This window comes from Leishmania infantum, chromosome 34, assembly GCF_000002875.2.
Source record: "Leishmania infantum JPCM5 genome chromosome 34".
NCBI classification, from domain to species: domain Eukaryota; phylum Euglenozoa; class Kinetoplastea; order Trypanosomatida; family Trypanosomatidae; genus Leishmania; species Leishmania infantum.
In genome coordinates this window covers 872,027-887,507 of record NC_009418.2, presented here as the reverse complement: position 1 = coordinate 887,507, position 15,481 = coordinate 872,027, and the positions used below count along the sequence as shown (strand labels likewise).

At 59.9% G+C, this 15,481-nt stretch overlaps 5 protein-coding genes across 5 annotated transcripts; all 5 read left to right on the top strand.

Annotated features, from left to right (window-relative positions):
* Positions 1-2: 2 nt before the first annotated feature.
* Positions 3-1,850, top strand: LINJ_34_2070 (conserved hypothetical protein; the record flags this gene model as incomplete). The annotated part of the gene is made up of 1 exon (XM_003392738.1): positions 3-1,850. The coding sequence occupies one exon, from the start codon at positions 3-5 to the stop codon at positions 1,848-1,850; it is 1,848 nt and encodes a 615-aa protein (XP_003392786.1).
* An 860-nt stretch (positions 1,851-2,710) lies between these two features.
* Positions 2,711-3,706, top strand: LINJ_34_2060 (putative G-actin binding protein; the record flags this gene model as incomplete). The annotated part of the gene is made up of 1 exon (XM_001468541.1): positions 2,711-3,706. The coding sequence occupies one exon, from the start codon at positions 2,711-2,713 to the stop codon at positions 3,704-3,706; it is 996 nt and encodes a 331-aa protein (XP_001468578.1).
* Positions 3,707-5,658: 1,952 nt separating this feature from the next.
* On the top strand, positions 5,659-7,911 carry LINJ_34_2050 (conserved hypothetical protein; the record flags this gene model as incomplete). Its single annotated transcript, XM_001468540.1, has 1 exon — positions 5,659-7,911. The coding sequence occupies one exon, from the start codon at positions 5,659-5,661 to the stop codon at positions 7,909-7,911; it is 2,253 nt and encodes a 750-aa protein (XP_001468577.1).
* A 1,766-nt stretch (positions 7,912-9,677) lies between these two features.
* Positions 9,678-11,303, top strand: LINJ_34_2040 (conserved hypothetical protein; the record flags this gene model as incomplete). Its single annotated transcript, XM_001468539.1, has 1 exon — positions 9,678-11,303. One exon carries the CDS (start codon positions 9,678-9,680, stop codon positions 11,301-11,303), a length of 1,626 nt encoding a protein of 541 aa, XP_001468576.1.
* Positions 11,304-12,330: 1,027 nt separating this feature from the next.
* Positions 12,331-14,757, top strand: LINJ_34_2030 (ATP-dependent RNA helicase-like protein; the record flags this gene model as incomplete). Its single annotated transcript, XM_001468538.2, has 1 exon — positions 12,331-14,757. One exon carries the CDS (start codon positions 12,331-12,333, stop codon positions 14,755-14,757), a length of 2,427 nt encoding a protein of 808 aa, XP_001468575.2.
* Positions 14,758-15,481: the final 724 nt, after the last annotated feature.

The following is a 15,481-nucleotide window of genomic DNA, read 5'->3' as shown; positions in this document are numbered from 1 at the left end:
TGATGCAGCAAGTGTTTCCGGAGGACCCCGCACGCGGCGGGGAGGGCAAGCCATTGATTCATTTTCCTCTTCCATCACACTCAGCGACAACCTCAACCGCAACCCGGAAGCGCTCGCGGAGCCCGGCGGGGGCGAAAGGCGCAGCACAGAGCCCCACTGCCACCAACCCTGCAACACCACTGTTGCCGGCGGAGCGTGTGGCCCTCTGCCGCTTCATGGAGTATGGCAACCAACCCAGACCTGCCTCAATGTGGCTCTCTCGCCATTCGGAGATGCACTCCACGCCGGCGCAGCTCTTCGCCAACCACGCGGAACCGTCTCGCGCTGCATTGGCCCCTCAGCATCGATGGTGCTTTGCCGCTCTCCGCCAGGCCATGTCGCTCCTCTGTCGGGTTGTCCAACTAGACAGCTCCGGGTATTATCTGCGCGCGGCGTCTCCATCGAATACGGGTGCCGACGCGACCGCGGCGGCAGGCGGTGCACTACCCTTATCCACCGAAGCTCCTGCGGCGACTGCGCGTGTGACGACACTGGAGCTGTACTGCCGCTTCCAAGCACTCGAACTCGAGCTCGAGGATGCGGCGCTGCGAGCCGAGGCAGCGGCGCAGGCAGATGCGGTTCCCGAGTCCATACGGCAGCAACTGCGGTCTGATGTGGATGCGACAGTAGCGTGCATCGAGGGTAGCTTGAATGCGCTGGAGTGTACTCTCGTGCAGATGCTGCTCGGCAGCTTTGCAGACTTCAGCGTCAACGGTGTGGGCACGGTGGACATGCCTCTGGCGCCGTCCTTGGAGTATGTGGCGAGAATGTTGCGGGAGCTGCCGTCCGTGCTCCACGCGGAGCAATGGCCCACTCAGTTTGTGTGTGATAGCAATGCTCCGTTAAACTGTGGCGGCACAGAGCTGCGGAACGCCGGGGCAATCACATCGTCGTCGTCCTCCGTCCTTGAGCGGACTCTACTCGGCATTTCACCACTCTCGGGGGCCGACGCCGCCATCTCGCAGCTTCTCGAGCAGCTCGGCGGTGCGACGACGTCGCTGGCTTTGCGGAGCTTGTTTGACCTCTGCCACGCGGACGTGTGGAACCTCCTCGGGGTAGCGGCGGCGTCTCCGATCAGCCGGCTCGCCGCGCTCGAGAAACTCGCGGCGGCGGCGTCGAGTTGTTCGGCAAGTGCGGCCGGACCGTGCCGGCCCGTGCTCGACGCGGAGACTCTCGAGTTCAAAGATATTCTCGTGCGGGCGTGGAACCGCCAGTACGGCTGCATCGGCCTCCGCCGCCTCTTCTTCGAGATGCAGGTGCTGTTCTACCAGTACGCGATGCATGCGCAGGCCACGGCAAAGCAGTCCCGGGCCGGTAACGGTGCCGCCCTCCGTGACGTATGCGGGCTGTGGGCCGCCTGGCGTCTCTCTCTGCAGAAGTGGTCAGCAGCGTTTCTGGCGAAGCTTGGCGCTCGCGAGCAGTCTGCGGATGTTCTCGATGCGTCGACGTTGAGGGCGGACGCGTGTGGCTTGATGCGCCAGCACGCCATTGCTGCCAGTGGTTTGGCGGAGGTGCAAAGGATGGCTCTTCGCGTCATCACAAAGTTGCAGGCTGTCGATGCGAAGGGCTGGTTCGCTGTACCAGCATTCGACCTTGTGAACGTCGATTTCACGAGTGTGCGTTACTGGATTTTGAGCCCCGTCTTTGCACGCAAGTCGAAGCGAGAGGCCTACCGCTCCCTCTGCCGCACGCTGGAGCGGATGGTGGACGGCTGTGTGCAGAAGTACGGTCCGACACACGCCTTCAGCGATGTCATCACAACAGTGCGGCAGCAGCTCGTTGACGTGGCTCGTGCGGAGGGACTCTTGTAACGCGAAGGCGTCCGTGGAAGGAAAGGAACAAAGAGAACTCATCACCGAGCGCGGCGAGCTAGACCGTGGAAAACACAGAAGGGACGCGTGCGAGAGTCTCACGCACTTGCGATGTCAGCGACGCTCTGGTGGCATACCGTGCGCAGACGCCCGTGTACCCCAGCATGTTCTCTTTCTTTGACGGACAAGGCAGGTCCAGCTGTCTCTTCTCTGTGCTGTACGCTATGCACTACATCGGCGCAGGAAGGGGAGTCAAGCGCAGTGCATTCTCTCTGAGGGGCTCTTCAGCGAAAAAAAAAGCAGACCGGAAATAAACGGCAACGTCAGCAGTGGGGGCGACGCGTCCACCACCGTTCAAGCCGTCGCGTCTTGCCCGCTCTGTCTGTGTCTTGCTTTCTCCGGCTCCTCTCCATCCCTGGAAGCGGCGCTGGCACACACGCACACACCAGCACACACGATGAAGGCGGCATCCTTCTCGCCGCCCCTGTTGCATCGTGGATTCCGCAGCAATGCGCGACGAGGAGCGCGCCAAAAAAAAACACGCATGCAACCATCTCCTCTCTTCTCGATGGTTCTCTTCTCTCCCCGACTCCGACGCCCTCGTCGACCTTGCTGCGCTTTCTCGCACTCTTTCGGTGGTGAACCTTTTACCGCGTGCGCAGTGCCAGCCCTTCATTCTTGTGCTCGTGGGATATTGCCATCTGAGCGCTGAATCCTTTACGCCTTTGGCTTCTCGACCGTCACCTCCCCTACCTGCCCCCGTTCAGTTTTAGTTTTTTTTTGTCTTTGGCCTAAGCATCGAGGCTTCCCTCACCGACTCTCTTCACTTCGTTGTAATCACAGCACACGTACACACCGCCATGCTACATATCGACTTTTGCATCGCAGCGGATGTCCTGGCGGCGCTGGAGGAATCGGGCAAGCCCAACACTGCCACGGTGGCCGTGCCCATCATCATTGAAAAGGAGGTGCTCAAGTTGCTGGCGCCGCCAGTGTGCTCCAGCGATGGCGGATTCGAGTATGACCTGAACGCGACGCGTAGGCTTCTGGATGCGAAGGGCGCAACCGCGGCTTACATTGTGGTGCGCACCGCGCCGAGTACGCAGTATGTCGTCATTTACGTGAGCGACGCCACAAGCGCGAAGAATCGTATGCTCTACTCCACTGGATTGTCGCGTGTGGTGGAGGCGACGCCACATGCGCAGAAGCGTACAGTTCAGATCTCCTCCGTTAGCGAGCTGCTGCCGACGCTGTTCGAGGCCGAGTCTAAGAAAGTGAGGGAGGCCTTGATGACCGAGAGTGAACGGCATCACGCCGCGATTGCGCGAATGGAGGTGGCACCGCAGCCGGTGGTGCTCCCCGGCGTGGCCGTCCAAATAACCACGGAAGCTGAGGACGTGCTGTCGCAGTTTGCAGGCGGCGCGGTGGAGGTGGCCACGTTCAAGATCGCAGCAGAACAGCTTCAGCTGGACAAGACTGTGGCGCAGCTGAATGGTAACCTCGATCAGGTGAAGTCCATACTGACGGACGCCGACCCCCGCTTCGTGCTGCTGCGCTACCCTTCGCCTAAGACACATCTCGCGGAAGCTGTCATGGTGTACGTGTGCCCGCCTACCTGCAGCCCCAAAATCAAGATTCAGTACGCATCCTCGGCCGCCGCCTTCCGTGAGCAGGCCTTGCGCCACAAGATCCAGCTTGCGCACAAGGTGGAGACGGACACCCCGGCGACGCTTGCGGAGGACGTGCGCAGCGCCTTCGAGCCGTTCCCGCCCGCTGGCGCACGCAAGACTCAGGATCAATCGCCGTCATGTCCCCCGACCTCGTGGGCACCGAAGGGCCACCGCATGCTCATTTGACTCGGGCGACTGCTTCTGCTGCACATCAAAAGCTCCCGGGGTGCGCCGTCCATCTCTGCTCTCCCGATTGGCGCGTCCACCTCCTCTTGTTATATATATATATCTGTATCTCATCATAGTGCTTCCTCTCCGTGCAGTGACACCGTCCTCCGTTTTCGCCTCCTCTTTCCTCTTTCTTTTTGAGCTTTCTGGTTGTTGTTTTGCGTGTGACGAGCCGTCGAAGAGGATTGCTGGTTCTTGCTCCTTTGTTGAGTGTGTGCCGCTGTGCCTTTTACTGGTGCTGTTGGTGTTGATACGTGTCTTGCTTATTTTTTTCCCTTTTCCGTTACTGCTGTTGGTTGTGTGTTTTTCTTTTTTCGCTGTTGATTCCACTCTCTCACGCTTCACTGTCCTTGGTATCCTCTCAGCCCTAGTTCTGATGAGTCCATTGTGCTCTTCCCTTCGCTATTCCCTTTTCCCTCTTCGTTCGTTGTGCGAGTCCTCAGAGCACCCCGTGGCGCTTCGTTCCGCCTCCTTCGCCGTCGCCGTGTCCGTCCTGGGACCTCTCCGACTGGCAGTGCAGCAGCCGCAGCAGTCGCTGGTTCGCGGACGGACGAGTCATGTTTTTTTTCCTTTTTTTTGTTTGCTCTCGGTCATGTCGGTGAATCGTGTGGGCACACTGCATACGTATATCTCCCCTCCTCTCAGCACCTCTGGACCTTGTTGTCTCTCGCCCAAGACGCATGAACAAGAGGAGAACACAGGCATACGGCGACGGCACATGCTTGGCACCTCTGCCTCCTTTTCTGAGACAGCGGTGCTCTTGTTTCTTTTTCCTCTCCACTCTCTCCCGTTGTTCTCCCCTCCACGGCATTCGCTCCAGCGCTCTCCATCATGCCGAGAGAATGGCGCACTTATGTGTGGCGTCCCCTAGAGATGGTGAGAGGCAAATGCCCACGTGCACATACCCAGTGTGAAAGGGGCGACTTCGGGCAGAGACATCAAGCTCTGCCCCCCCCCCCTCCCACCACACACACACGCACACGCACACATGGGTTCTCTGCTCTCTTCTTCCTGTTGGGAGAGCTTATTTGCTGTGTCGTTGTTGTCGCCTCAAGGCAAGTGCGTGAGTCGGCTAACAGAGGTTTGAGATGGCGAGACGGTCATGGAAGTTGGGTGCTGTGTTGCGCGTGACGCACCTCGGGCTTCTCATTTTATCTGCTCATCCACAATGCACGCCGTCTGCTGCGTGGAGTCGAAGCATCGGGAGCGCGTACGGGAGGAGAGAAGTGGTCACAAGCCAGCATTTCGCCGGTGCGCTTTCCTCAAGTGCGGATTTGCCTGAGAGAGACGAGAGGTTGTGCGCTGCCGACCTTTGCCATTGCCCTTTGGAGGAGGAGACGTGCGAAGATGGAGCGCTATGCTGCAGGGCTGTTTTCTTTTTTTTTTTGTTTCCATTTTAGCTTCGTTCTCACGGAGGGGAATGAGCGAAGCGAAAAAGAAGGACAGGGAAAAAGGAAACACATCGGCCGGCTGTCACGCCATGGCCATCGGATCAACGACAGTCCCGGAGCTAGATTCGCCTTCCTGCTTCCTTGTCTAGCTTCTCTTCTTTCTCCGCCCTCACCCTCTCTTTTTGGTCCACTAGCTGATCTGCACGACCTCGACTCTTCCTCTGTCTCATGCCCATGCTTGTCTTCGCCGCATAGACCGCCGTCTCTTTGGCACCGTGAAAGCCGACTCGATCTCTCTCTCTCTCTGTGTGTGTCTGTCTGTCTGCCTCTCCCTCCTCCTTTTTGGCGTCGTGCACGCGCACAGAAGCAGAGGAAGGACGGGCGGCAAATTCAATATACACACCCGCTCTGCTGTGCCGGCACACAGCCGCTGCTCCACGAGCGTTGTATCAGCTCCCTCTCTTTTAGCTTTGCCGTTCCTCAGCGCTTCGGATGGAGGCGCCTGCCGAGGTGGACCCGATGGTGGCACTGGTGGCGTCGTGGGACACCTACCTTGTCCCTTCTGCCCAACTAGCCTGCTCAACGAAGGCGTCTGCGCAAGCTCGCGCCGGCGTCGGTCAAAGCACGTGCGCCGTCACTTCTGAGGCATCACCGTTTCGCTATCACCTCACTGATGCATGCCCCATCTTCACTGCCAGCGAGCAAGACAGCAGTGACCAAGTCAGTCCAACGACCTCAGGACCGGACAGCGCGGGCGGCACACCCGCCGATGTGCCCGCTACGCTGTCATCCTCGTCGCTCTTGTGGCTGCTCACACTTGTGAGTCGGAACGTGGAGCTTCTGCGCGCCGCGGCTCACCTCTTTCTGCAGTTCAATGCGCAATTTGCCGCGCTCGTAGAGTCAAACGCGGTGATGGTGAACGCGCTCCGCGCACGCCACCAGCACCAGCTAGACTCCTTGCTTGAGGTGACGGACAATCATGCAGCGACGGATATGATTGTGGACTCTGCCGTCACAGAGCGAGTGGTTCTTCAGCAGCAGCAGGAGCTGGATGCTGCTGAGCGCCGCTGTGCAGAGGCGGAGCAGCGACTGGAGGCGGAGCTGCAAGAGACGTTTTGGCGGTTTCTCACAACTTCGGCTCCGGATGCCGTCGCGGCTGCCAATCGCAAACAGCAGTCGCTTGGCTGGGCAAACGGAGGCGACGGCGCAGGTGCCGGCGGCAGCCCCTATCGTGCCGAGGTCGACGTCAGTCGATTCGCCGAGGTGCGCAAAGTCGCTTCCTCGAACCCGCGCCGTTGCAACACCGCCGTCGCTCCGTTCTCGCCCGTCCGTCTGGTGCCCGTGCGCACCATCAAGCTGAGTAATGAAGTCAGCGATGCGTCCGCGGCTGCCGCGGCGTCTTGGACGCGGTCCCCATCGAAACGATCGCAGGATTCAGCCCTTCAACCCATCATTCTGGATATCTCACCCGTCTCGGCACTGTCGCGCTGTCTCGGGTGCTGCAGCGGCACTCAGCTTGGCGCCATCGCATCGTCTGTTTCGAGCGCGGCAGAGGAGCACCTTCTCCGCCTCGCACACACCCGCCACTCTGTGCTGCTCTTCATCGGCTCCGAGTCCGCCGCGATGGATGTGATGCAGAGCTGCAAGGCGCCGGAGCTGCTGCTGGGAGCTGGGCACAGCTGCCGTGACCGCTTTCAACCCTTGGCAAACCACCCTGTTCTACGGGTTCTGTTCACGACTCGACTGTGGGGTGCCAACGTCGTTCTCTTGTGGAACCCCGCGCAGGACGCTACACTGGCTGCGGCCGCGCAGGCGGTGGTGGAGGACGCGCTGGAGCTGGCGTACGCGTGGGATGCGGACATGTTCTCCGTAGCGGTTTTGGAAGGCGCGCGACTGCCGAGCTACGTGGGGGCCGGCGGCCTCTCCGCTCTGGCGACGGGGGCCTCGTCGACGTCGGCGGCGTTTTTCGCGTCTCAGGCGGTTTCGATGGAGGTCCTGCGTCAGCTGCGCAACGGTGTGACGCGAGAGCTTCTTGACACGGCTGGCACGCGCCGTGCCCGTCGGTGGCAAGGCACGGCGACATGGATGCAACAAGGGATTGGTAGCACAGCTGCTGCCACGGCTGGCACTCACATGTGCCCTCGCGCGGTGGGAGTACTCTACGCCAGCCAATCAGCCCAGCAAGAGCAGGAGAATCAGTTGCAGCATCAGGAGGTGTCGTGCGCCGCCTCATCTGTTCGGCCGAACGCGGCCTCCCCGCTTCGCGGTGACAACTCCATCGTGTCTGTCACGTCATCGTCTTTCTTGTTCTCGCCAACTTCCCCTGCGGGCGCATTCCGCGGCCCGTGCATCACCTTCAATACGCCACTGGCGATTCGTGCCTTTCTTCCGCTGGCAGAAGAGTACTTTATCCCGGAACAGCCGCGCTTGGTGAGGGGGTCCAGTCGCGGCGGGGGCGATTTGCACCGCGGCGTCTCTGAAGTAGCTTCCTCGACCACCCTTTACCAAGAGGGAGGCGGTGTGCGTGGTCTGCTGCGCCGGCCAGCCTCGGCGACGGCCACGGAAGACGACGACGCCTCCTTTAGCAGCGAGAAAGATGCGCGCTTCTCGCCAGCGAGCTTGAGTGCTACCTCCGCACCCGCTTCATCTCCTGCTATCGATGCAATGAGACCCAGCGGCAGCGGTGTCGAGGCAGGACTGCATCGTCAACCGGAGATGACTCTAGAGTCGCTGATCCAGTACGCCTTTGGGGACCTGGCCGAAATCCTCTAGGACCTGCAAGCGTCTGTTACTCTGCGTCGCGGACCAAAACACTTTACGCGGATAGTTTACAACGGTCTTCATAGCCATCTGATGATGAGCACGTACTTGACGGCACAACAGCGCTGCAATCCGTGAACGCGTTGGACTGCGCTGTGGATATTGTTGCACGAGCGGCGATGCCGCAACTGCGCGTGCGTGCGCTCGGGTAGTGGTGCTCGCTGGGTTGCGTGCAAATCTTATTTGCGCATTTTTATATCGCTCTCCTTGCTTCTGCTGTTGCACGTGGGAGGACTGCAAAAGTCTTCTGGTGAGGCAGCGACACGGGGTAAAGGCAGCCTCGTTGGCGCGCTCCCGCGCTCACCCCCTGTGGCTGCTTCTCCGACGCGCCTCACGCGTCTTGACGGTGTCGACGCAGTGATGCGGAAGCGCTTGCGCAACGGAGCACGAAAGTGTCGCGGCTCTCTGGTCGTGTGCGCCTGAAGGTTTCGTGTGGGCATCTTTTTATTTTAGCTGTGACACAGGCGCTGTCAGGAGCGTCGTGTCGTCGACGCTTCTCGCTCTCGCTCCCGATTATCCTACTCTCTCTGTTCCTGTGTTTTCCGCGCTCCCATGATCCCTGCGGCGGCGCAGAAGCAACTCAGCAAAGGGCAGAGAGTGTGTGTGCGCGCGTGTCGGTGTTGCACCTTCGCGCACGCACCGCCGTATCGTCGTTCTTTTCTTTGCTGTGCTTTTTCTGTCTTAGCATGCTCGTTCTGCGCGCTTTCGTTTTCACCTCTCCGACGCCCCGATGACGAGGTGGACACTCCTCTCGCTGCGGGCTATCTCAGGGCCCAGTACCGCAACACTATGGGGAGGGGGGAGCCAAGCAGCCCCTCCGCCCTCTCCGCGCCAAATGCCGAACCCTCTCTGGGGGCGCCACGGCCAGGTGCCTACGGCGCATGGAGCGGCCAGAGCGATTTAGTGCCACCGTGAGGTTGGCATTCAGGTCCTGGACGGTGTGGCCTCGGGGCGACCGGCGCCAGTGAACAAGTCTACGCCTTTCATATGATTCGGCAGGGTGTTGGCGCGGTTTGAGCGTGCTTTACCCGACCCTCACGCTGCACATAGGGATGAAGGGCGCCTGGGCTACCCTGATGGGGATGCGCCAGGGGATGGCAGCCTGCATGATGGGGAGCGGCTGTGAGGCCACCTGCCGAGCGGGGTTGGGTAGGCAGAGGTCGAGGCAGAGGAGCCGTGCTCGCAAGGCTGAGTCGGTGCATCGCTGGCGCGCGCGCGTCTAGCGTTGCCTGGCCCCATCGCAATGGGGGGGGGCGTGTGACACAGGACCATTTGTAGGGGGAGGGAGCTGGGGGGCTGAGCGGAGTGTGACCTCGTGCTGCACGGCAGAGAAACGGATGCGTGGTACACTGCACCGCCCCCTCCCTTCACTCTCCACACAACAAAAGGAAGAACAACGCGTTTTCAAAGAAAAACTTAATAGCCCCCCAAAAGACGACACCAGCAGCTCTCCCTCTCATGCACTGTCGTGTATGCGGCTGGCCGGACCCTCACCTTCTTCTCCCTTCCTCCTGTTTTTTTCTTTGTTTTGCTTGTTCTCTTGCGTGACGGGCGGTGTGAAGCTGGTGCTCATCATTGGCGCCGCTTTCGCACATCTGTCTGCCTGCGCACGTGTACGCGGACTTCACTGCCTGCTTGCAAGGCGGGTGAAAGGAACAGCGGTACAAACGGATAGGCGAGCAAAGGTATTGAGTCGGACTTGGCTGTCGCCCGATGAGATGAGCGAGATGCAGGAGGCGCTCAAGAAGAAGGAAGCTTGGGATCGCCATCTTGAGTCGACGTTGCTGCAACTGAGTTATTTCTACACCAGCCGCATCGAGCCGGTAGAGGCCTCCTACAACTACAATGTGTTCCGTCCCACGTGGTTCGCTGAGTCGATCAAGCAGAAAATGCCGTTCGTGACGTTTCTCGGGCCTTTCTCATCCGGCAAGTCTTCCTTCCTCAACTACCTGCTGCAGGGCGATTATCTCATGACAGGACCGCAGCCCGTTACTGACAAGTTCACCGTCGTCATGTATGGCGAGCAGTTCCAGCAGATCCCAGGTCGTGTGCTCATGGCAGACAGCCGACTGCCCTACCGCGGTCTCTCGCAGTTCGGCGACGCGTTTGCGGAGTTCTTCGCCGGTGTGGTGGTACCTCACCCAATACTGCGCTGCGTCTCGTTCATCGACACTCCTGGCATCCTTGAAGCTTCTGGCGATATGCACTCCCGCCGATACGACTACATCGAGGTGTGCCGATGGTTTGTTGAAAAGAGCGACCTCGTCTTCTTCTTGTTTGACCCGACAAAACTGGACGCCGGGCCAGAACTACGGCAAGTGTTCAGCAAGGCGCTCCTCCACGAGGAGAGCAAGATACGCATCGTTATGAACAAGGCCGACTCAGTGAGGGCACAAGAGCTGATGCGAGTGTACGGCTCCTTGTACTGGAACTTGTCGAACTTGGTCCACTCAACGGAGCCGCCGCGGCTGTACGTGTCCAGCTTCTGGGATAAACCGTACCACGACGGCACCGACCACGCGCTCTTTGAGAAGGAGAAAGACGATTTGCTGTACGAGCTAATCGTCACGATCCCGCTGCAGTCGCTCGATCGCCGCGTCACGTCCATGATGCGACGCGCGAGTGACGTGCTGCTGTTCGCGCTCATCTGCGCCAGCTACCGAACCCGCTTACCGGCTGTCTTTGGCAAAAACAAGGCGAAAGAGCGCTTCTATGAGGAGTACGAGACCATCGTAAAGGACCTGGCTTCGCGCTACCACACCAGCGAGAACAGTTTTCCCACATGCGCGGATGTGCGCGCCTTCCTGACCAGGGTCGACTCGAAGGACTTCCCTGACATCGAGAAGCTGGAGAAGCGCGGGTGGATCAAGTTGCTCAAGAGCACCATCGACGTAGACCTCCCACGTCTGCTCCAGCCGCTCAAGGAATACTCGATGAGCGACCCGCGGGAGCAACGCGACGCCATTAAGCTTCAGCGCAAGTATATGCAACAGCGAGCCAGTGCAGCGCCTCCGGCTAGGGCAGCTACCGTAGCAAGCCTTGGGGGCAATGACCCACCTAGCGCCACCCCGAAAGCCGTGGTGTCACCGCCCCCTGCAGCAGCACCTGCTGCAGGCAGTGTCTCGTCTACCACCGACACGCAGGCGCAGATGTTAACGATGATGCTGCAGATGCTGGCCGCGCAGCAGCAGCAGCAGCAGGCTAGTAGCCCCTCGACTGGTCAGGCAAGCCCTGGCGCAGCAACGACGGCCTCGAATGACCAGATGGAGCTCACAATGCAAAGTATAATGGCCATGCTGCAGCAGCAGATGCAACAGCAACAGTCCCAACAACAACAGCGGTAGGGGAGAGAAACGAGAGAGGCAACCCCCTTACCGCGTGACGCCCACAAAAAAGAAACAAGCCGCTGACCAAAAGCGTGTGCCATAAAGGAAGGATAGGGCAGGGATCGGTGAAGCAGGGAAGCGATTACGAGTTGCAACTTCTTGTTTTGTCTTTGACGATACAGTGACGATGTGGACTTGTTTCGATCTTCTTCGACCTCTTGGCCTCAGCGGTCTCGCCCTTCCGTCTCGCTTTCTCGGTACCATAAAAAAATCAGCGATAGTGCTGCTTGCGCATGTTTATGCTCGATGGCCGTTTGTCGTGCGCGTGCGGGGTCTGGTGGGGGTGGGGAGGGGGATTCGGGCCTTCTTCTTATAGGCGTTACATGCTTCCGTCGACCCCTTCCCCGCGTAGAGGGCCGCCGTCTCCGGCTGCAGACGCACGTATGCCATGGGAGCATCGATGCAGTTTTCTTTCCCTGTGTGTGTGTGTGTGTGTGTGTCTGTATGCGTGCGCCCGTTTCGGCGGATTGGGGCATCAACTCGATCGGTGGCTTCCTCACCTGGCTTCCGTTTTTCCCTGTGGGGTGAATTTTGTGTGGCTCAGATGACTCCATCGTGCACAAACACACACACACACACACGCACATCTATGTGTTCATGATTCACCTTTTGCATGTTGCTTCATTTTTTTTTGTTGTTGTTTTGCTGTGGTGCTTCTATCTTTTTTTTTCCTCTGTCCTCATCCCCGCACTCTGCAAAAGCGTGTGTGCGTGTGCCGGTGGGGTGGGGGAGGGCGCTCCTTAGGCCCCGTCAAGCGCATCACCTCAACACCAAAAGTGGGCAATGTGGAGCATAGCGAAAGAAAAGAGGGCGGCAATTATGTCTTTGATCACCATCATCACTTCGCTCATTTGATTGCGGTTGACGCGCGTTGCATCTACGGGTAATGAGCCCTCCGCCCTCCGCCCTCCCCCTCCCAATCTCGCCATCACGTCGCATTGCCTCAGCTCTGCGAATGGCAGCGAAGTCTGCCGCCATGTGACACATGCTCTCGTGGGTGAAAACTCACATGCTCTTGCACCCCGCCCTCCATCGTCTTGCGTTGCTTTTCTTTTTGTATTGTGGCAAATCTTGCACATTGCCTACAGCGCACCTCATGGCCCTCAAGCGCGTGCGCGAAGAGGCTGCCGAGAACGGCGAGGCCGGCCTCGGCGACACACTGGTCTCCCAACTCCCGAAGAAGCGTCCTGAGGTGGCTGTCTGCACCTCCAGCTCCGCATTGAGCCCTTTCACGCGGCAACCCTTCTCAGCCCGCTACCGTCAGCTGTTGCAGTCGCGTCAGCGACTTCCTGTGTTCGAGAAGCGCCACCTTATACAGGAGACGGTGCGAACCAACTCTGTCACGTTGCTCGTGGGCGAGACGGGCAGCGGCAAGACGACGCAGGTCCCTCACTTTCTTGCGGAGCTGCAGGACACCTTCACCGGCGTCATCGCATGTACGCAGCCACGTCGTATCGCGGCCATCTCCGTTGCCACTCGCGTGGCCGAAGAAATGGACGTGCCCCTCGGTGCGCATGTCGGCTACCACGTCCGCTTCGACTCGCGCCAGTGCGACGCCACGCGGGTGCTCTACATGACGGATGGCATGCTGCTCCGTGAAGCGTTCACGGATTCGGACCTCCAAAAATACAGTGTTGTGGTGGTGGACGAGGCGCACGAGCGGACGATCGACACGGATGTGGTTCTCGGCCTCCTGAAGCGACTCCTCACACGGCGTCCGCTTTTCCGACTGGTGGTCATGTCGGCCACGCTGGACGTGGCAAAGATTCAGTCCTACTTCCCCGGTGCGCCCCTCGTGCACGTCTCGGGGCGCATGCACGACGTGGACGTCTTGTACATGCCACATCCGGTGCGCGATTACGTGGAGGCGACTGTGTCGTGCGTGCTTCAGCTGCATGAGCGCGAGCCGGCCGGGGATATCCTCTGCTTCTTGACTGGCGAGGCGGAGATTGAGCGGGCTGTCGCGGCACTTCACCAGGCCCTCGGCTCGAGCTCTGCGGCCGCCTCCAAGGAGCAAGAAGCGCCGGTGCAGGGGCCCGGAAAGGACTTGACGCTTTTCAATACGCCGGCGGACGACCTGGCGCGGCCGGCGCGGCCGACGGAGGTGGTGGTGCTGCCTCTCTACGGTTCTCTTAGCCTCCAGGAGCAGCAGAAGGTGTTTGCCACCTATCCCCCCAACACGCGCAAGATTGTCGTGGCCACGAACATTGCCGAGACGTCCGTCACCATTGACGGCATTGTCTACGTTGTGGACTGCGGGTATCAGAAGCAGAGCTTGTACAACTCCGAGGCACGCGTGGACTACTTGCTGCCGGCGGTTATTAGCAAGGCCTCCGCCGAACAGCGCAAGGGTCGCGCTGGTCGTACGCGGCCTGGCAAGTGCTTCCGCCTCTTCACGTCGGCCGACTTTGCCACTTTTCCCGATCAAACGCATCCGGAGATACTACGCACGAACATTGTGAACACCGTGCTGCTGCTGCTCACGCTTGGCGTCGCTAACCCGTGTGAGTTCCCCTTCATCGACCCGCCCTCGGACCAGGGCATGAGCGACGCCTTCTACCAGCTCTTGTACTTCGGCGCCGTGGATGACGGGCTTCAGCTCACGGACTTTGGCCGACGCATGGCCGTATTCCCTGTGGATGTCTGCTTGGCACGAATGCTGCTCATGGCCCCCAAGCACGGGTGCGGTGCCGACGCCGCGGTGGTGGCGGCGATGCTGGAGGCTGGAAACGCGTTCAGCCGCCCGCCATCGCGGTTGGCCGAGGCTCGCGAGGCGCACGCGCGCTTCGACGACGCCGACGGCGACCACGTTGTGCTCTTTCGCGTCTTTCACGCGTACTTCAAGAACCAGCAGAACGGCAAACGCTTCTGCTACGAGAACTACCTACGACACCAGACCCTACAGCAAGCGGTGCAGGTGTACAACCAGCTGCGGCGGTTAATGAGCCAACTCACGATACCAGTGCAGTCCACCTACATCCCGGAGCGCGAGTACGTGGACACGGTGGCGCTCCGCAAGGCCGTGCTGGAGGGATTCTTCACACAGGTCGCCTTCTTGACTCCCGTGGCACCCATCACCCATACAGCTGGAGCGGACCCGACGACGCGCGTCTACCGCACCGTCCGGGACGCCTTGAGTGTGACGCTGCATCGTCAGTCCGTGCTTGCGGCGACGCACAAGTCACGCGCGCTTCCGACCTGGATCGTGTTTGACCGTCTGGAAGTGCAAGGGGACTCCGGGACGTTTATCCGAACCGCCTCAGCAGTGGAGGTGGGCTGGCTGCTGGACGTCAGTGACTTCTACACGGACCTCAGCGAAATCCCAGACGGCGAGATTGCGCAGGTGCTGCGCCGTGCTCGTGAGGCGGAAAGTAGCGTACACGCGGGCAAAGCCGAGCGCGAGAGTGTGTAGCGCGGCGCCGGAGACCGCAGCGGCGTGCTTGCCATTTTCGAGCCCCGTTCCTTAACCGTGCTCCATGGCCGCGAACGATGGGAGGACTCCTACTCGCTGATTCCCCTTCATCGCTTTAAAAAGGATTCATTTCGACGCTGTCGCCCGCTCCACGGAGCAGATGTCGCGCGCACCAGAGTAGACAAACAAAGGCCCCCTATGGAACAGGCGCCCTTTTTGCGTGGCTGTTTCCTGGCGGTTGCTCAACTGACATCCATGCTTGTCGTCGATGCAGCAGGCTCAGCGGTGCAGGGCATGAGCGCTGCCGGCCGTGCTGAGTAGACCGCACATGGGGTATAGGGGCGGATAAATGCGCAAACGCTGCAAAACATCCTCCTCCGCCTTCCTCCCCTCCCTTCCCCTCGCTCACGCTCTGTGTCCACTTCTGCGTCCTGTCGCCTTCATGCTTTCATGCGTTTTCCCTTTTTTCCTTTTCGTGTGCGTGCTCATGATCCCTGTTAACTGCAATGCAGTCGTCGCAGCTTGCGGGCACGAACGCACATACATACGCCTGCACACACACACACACACACACACACTGCCGTTGCACGGAACGGAGGAGGCGAGGAAGAGAGTGAGAGAGAGACGGCCGTCCCCTCACCTCCTGCCACCTGTCGTACAAAACGCGAATCCGCAAAAACAAAATCACATAAACGCGGGTGCGACTCACGGAACATCACTGCGA